Below are 4166 nucleotides of genomic sequence, written 5' to 3'. Positions count from 1 at the left end.
TGAAGCAATTCCTATAAATGCATCTAAGAATCTAACTGGTGACTGAAGTTAATTGTGACCAAGGAAACCGCAGGCTTTTGGGACATGTTGTAATTATATAAATGATACTGCATGATTCACTCAGACAAGCAGGGCTGTGAAGCAACGTTCATTTCCCTCTGTTAAACACATATCCAGCCATAGGCTTGCGTCCCAAATGGCACCCTATTCCCTTTATAGTGCTTTTGACCAGGGCCCATCAAAAGTACTGCACTATGTAGGGAATAGGGTGCCGTTTGGGATGCAATCCTGTAGCGAAATTTAATTCTAGATCTGCTGTCTTACCACACTTAAATAAGTTTAATGTGTTCTCATATAGTCAACTTTGCAATGGGCTACTTTTACTGTTCGAATGGAACTCATATTATACTGTATCTACAGTATGACTGCGCTTATCCATAAGTACAATGTAGTGCAAGTCTGTCGGACACTACGCTGTATGCGAACTTTAAACCACCAGTGCACAGTATCAATAACGTGTTGCCAATAACGCAGTGTCAACAAGACATACTAGCTGGCAGATTCATTTAGGCCTGTTTGGCAGACAAGAATACATCATGGGTTTTAATACTTCGCAATCGAAATCATTCTTAAGCAAATCCCCTCTTTGGTCAACCTACAATACAACTAAAGGCCGCTGGTCATAAGCTCAAGGTAAACTTGATGTAAATGCATTGTTTTACCTATATTGTAAGATGGGCAGTGAATTGTTCTAATTGTATTGCATCTAAAGTCTTGGGAATGAATGGTTGGATATAATGCAAGGATTTAGTCCATGTCGGGTGCACCAAGCTAAACATCCACTACTATGCAATGTGGTGTAAATATTGAGACAATTAACACTATCAGGTAACATGATAAATGAATGATAAATGAATGATAAATGAACGAAGAGAAAAGTAATAGTTCATGTACCAGAGAAAGAGAGAGGGGAAAGAGAATTTAAGGACCATGATAAAGGGAGGGATGGAGGGTGTGGTTATGTATAAAACACATCCCTCTCTCCATCAGTCTCTCACTATCTCACTCTCTCTCACTTTCTACTTTGCTCTCTCATTCTTCCCACATCTCGGTGAGTAGAAAATGTCATCTTGGTTTTCTTAACTGGGCTGTCTGATGTTTAAACTTCACTGCCACCGCAGAGTTTTTACATGTAACCCCTGTTTAGTATGTTTTGATTTGTGCACTTCTAGTTTTCTCTTGATACTTTCTCACTTTAAAACAAAATGTCCTTCTTTGGTTCCTATTGTGGTTGTCTTATTACGATGCATTGATTCTGTAACTGAGGCTTGCAAACCAGTCATTCCATAGCAATGTGTTTTACATTGAACAGGACAGGTTGGGTGTAACATATCACTGTGCTCACTACTCAGTAGTTGTAATGCATCATCTCTGGAAAAAAATGACAATGTATCAACCGTTTTTGGTTCTCCTATTCTCATTCCCTTTTCCTTACTCTCCCTTCTTTCATTCATTCTCTGTCTCATCTGGCTAACGTTACCTTGGCTCTACCCTTTCCTCCCTCAGCCACACCCTAAATAGCAGGGGCACACACACACACACACACACGACATTAAAGAAGTTACTCTCTTGGGGTTAACACACCGCATATGGAAAAGGAGTAATCCACAAATGGGATTTGCCCAGACCTTAACCTGTTTCCTCATCAGGAGCCATGTGAATTACCAGGAGAGCAGGATCGTTGCCATAACAGCGCCTGTGTTTTTCACCATGGAACCTGTGGTAGAGACCATGGTTGCCTCCCAACTGGCACCCTATTCCCTATATAGTACACTACTTTGTTTTGACCAGGGCTATGTAGGAAATATAGTTCTACCATGGGCTCTGTGGAAACCAGGGTTTATTTTTTTATCCCTCTTCACAAAAACACAAGAGATAAAAGCTATGATGAAAAAGCTACAGTATGATGCAAAACAAAAACCATACGCTGTCAGTGAATTCATTGAAATGGTTTAATGCCCCACAAATGTCCAGAAACGTAATTTATTTAGTGCTTCTAATAGGTTGTGTGTCCCTCTGTTTCCCCTTTAACTATAGTCACCATGTCTGGGATCCAGCAGGCCATGTCTCTCCTCATCGCCTCCTTCCACAAGTACTCTGGGAAGGAGGGGGACAAGCTGACCCTCAGCAAGGTTGAGCTGAAAGAGCTGCTCCAGGCTGAACTAGGGGAGATGCTGGGGGTGAGTGAGACTGAGCAAGTCCTAATGATCTGGGATCAGATTTCTTGTTGCACTACAGCAGGAGTGTCAAGCTGAATTCCTGGAGGGCCGTCCCACTGGGCACAGACGTCGGTTTAGTTTTGATTTACATTTGGTTGAGTTGTGAAATCAACAAAAAATATTACCATGTCATTGGATTTAAGGTTAAAAGTTGGGTGAAAAAAATATTAAATTCCCTTATATTGATTAGATTTTTTTAATCCAATCAGTTTTCCACGTTGATTCAACATCATCACATTTCATTTGGGGGTTGAAATGACGTGGAAACAACGTTGATTCAACCAGTTTTTGCCGAGTGGGGTGTGTCTGCTGATTTTTGTTATTTCCTTTCAATTTGTGTCCAATGAAGACCTAGACAACTAGGTGAGGGCCCTCAAGCAATTGAGTTTGACACCCCTGCACTAGATACTACACTGTTGCAGTATCTAGTGTTGTTGGTTAGGGTAAGTAAGCATTTCACTGTAAGGTCTTACACCTGTTGTATTCGGCGCATGTGACTAATGCCATTTGATTTGATTTGATTTGATTTGATGCTGGATCAGTTCTCTCTCTTCAGAGATCCATTGGGCTGGGCAGAGGATAGGAAAGCTGGAAAGATGGGGTCCATTTTGGAATACAGCTCAAATAAACAATGCTTGCTAACTCCAGCAATGGCATCCCAAAATATTGAAACGCAAAGATTTATCTCACCATTGGCCAGAAATACAGCAATGTGTCGCCATGATCAAAATAAACGGATAGATAAACCAAGACAGTTTGCTGTGTTTAAGCTCCCCCTTCTTTCTTCTGCATTCTCTCTGTTTGCAGAAAGCCAGTGACAAGTCAGCAGTGGACAGAATCTTCAAGGACCTGGACTCTAACAAAGACAACACTGTTGACTTCAAGGAGTATGTCACTCTGGTGTCCTGCCTCACGGTGATGTGCAATGACTTCTTCGTAAAGAAGTAGAGCACTTTCGCCACCTAGCGGCCGTCATGCAAAACTGCAGGAGGAGACTTCCATTTTCTCTCCACTAAACAGAGATTTCACGGGAGGGAGATACACTTGGAGGACAATGACATGCAAACACAGTGAAGCAGCGTAGAGTAGTAATATTACAGTAATAGGTAATAGTCAGGTTGAATCTGTGAATGTGTCCTTGTAATGCAAATCCATTGATCAACAAATTAGATCAATAAACAATTTAGATGAGTATGCTCAGCCTGCCCTGGTCTGGTGTCATTTTTGTGTGCTGCTGTCACTTCTTCATATCATACGTTTCTTACTGAGGTTTTGTTTAAAGTTGTGATTATAATTCCTCATGAACTCATTAGATATTAGATCATTGATTTAATGAATTGTTCCTTCAACCAAAAGTTAAGCAATTATGTCTGGATTATTTTCCAGAAGGAACTTCAGTTGTGGCAAGTCAGATTAGATAAAGATGTATGCAATCAGTGGCCAGTTTATTAGGTACATCCATCTAGTACCGTGTCGGACTCCCCTTTGCCTGCAGAACAGCCTGAATTCTTTGGAGCATGAATTCTACAAGGTGTGTTGTTCAAACGTTGCTTAATTTGTATCAAGGGACCTAACATCTGCCAGGAAAACATTCCCCACACCATTGCACCACCGCCACCAGCCTGTACCGTTGACACCAGGCAGGATGGGGCCATGGACTCATGCTGCTTACGTTATTCCTGACTCTGCCATCAGCATGACTTGATTTATTAGGATCCCTATTAGCCGACGCCAATGGTGACAGCTAGTCCTACTGAGGTCTGACACATAACGAAAAACACATTACAGACAAAAAAAGATTTTCCAATTTATATACATTTAAAAACATTAACATGTACTGTGTGTGCATCTATCAGTTACACATACATATGTCAGTACAGACACACA

General features: G+C 41.1%; 1 protein-coding gene across 2 annotated transcripts; it reads left to right on the top strand.

Moving 5' to 3' along the window:
• The first annotated feature begins 597 nt into the window (after positions 1 to 597).
• Positions 598 to 3482, top strand: LOC111954757 (ictacalcin-like). 2 transcript variants are annotated; one of them, XM_070436129.1, is made up of 3 exons: positions 598 to 693; positions 2098 to 2240; positions 3087 to 3482. In XM_070436129.1, the coding sequence occupies exons 2-3, from the start codon at positions 2103 to 2105 to the stop codon at positions 3225 to 3227; spliced, it is 279 nt and encodes a 92-aa protein (XP_070292230.1). In that variant the 5' UTR covers positions 598 to 693; positions 2098 to 2102; the 3' UTR covers positions 3228 to 3482. The 2 variants fall into 2 exon arrangements, with proteins under 2 accessions (XP_070292230.1, XP_023830442.2); XM_023974674.2 differs by lacking the exon at positions 598 to 693 and adding an exon at positions 976 to 1111.
• Positions 3483 to 4166: the final 684 nt, after the last annotated feature.

This window comes from Salvelinus sp. IW2-2015, linkage group LG30 (genome assembly GCF_002910315.2).
Source record: "Salvelinus sp. IW2-2015 linkage group LG30, ASM291031v2, whole genome shotgun sequence".
Classification (NCBI taxonomy): domain Eukaryota; kingdom Metazoa; phylum Chordata; class Actinopteri; order Salmoniformes; family Salmonidae; genus Salvelinus; species Salvelinus sp. IW2-2015.
The sequence above is the reverse complement of the archived record's forward strand: the minus strand, read 5'-3'. Positions and strand labels throughout refer to the sequence as shown.

What these genes read in the sequence shown, in the direction of transcription:
- LOC111954757 (XM_023974674.2), top strand. Translation starts at nt 991, where the DNA reads ATGATAAAGGGAGGGATGGAGGGTGTGGTTATGTATAAAACACATCCC. An exon ending in CTCATTCTTCCCACATCTCG is followed by an intron (nt 1,112 to 2,097) that starts GTGAGTAGAAAA and finishes CTTTAACTATAG; the next exon opens with TCACCATGTCTGGGATCCAG. An exon ending in AACTAGGGGAGATGCTGGGG is followed by an intron (nt 2,241 to 3,086) that starts GTGAGTGAGACT and finishes CTCTGTTTGCAG; the next exon opens with AAAGCCAGTGACAAGTCAGC.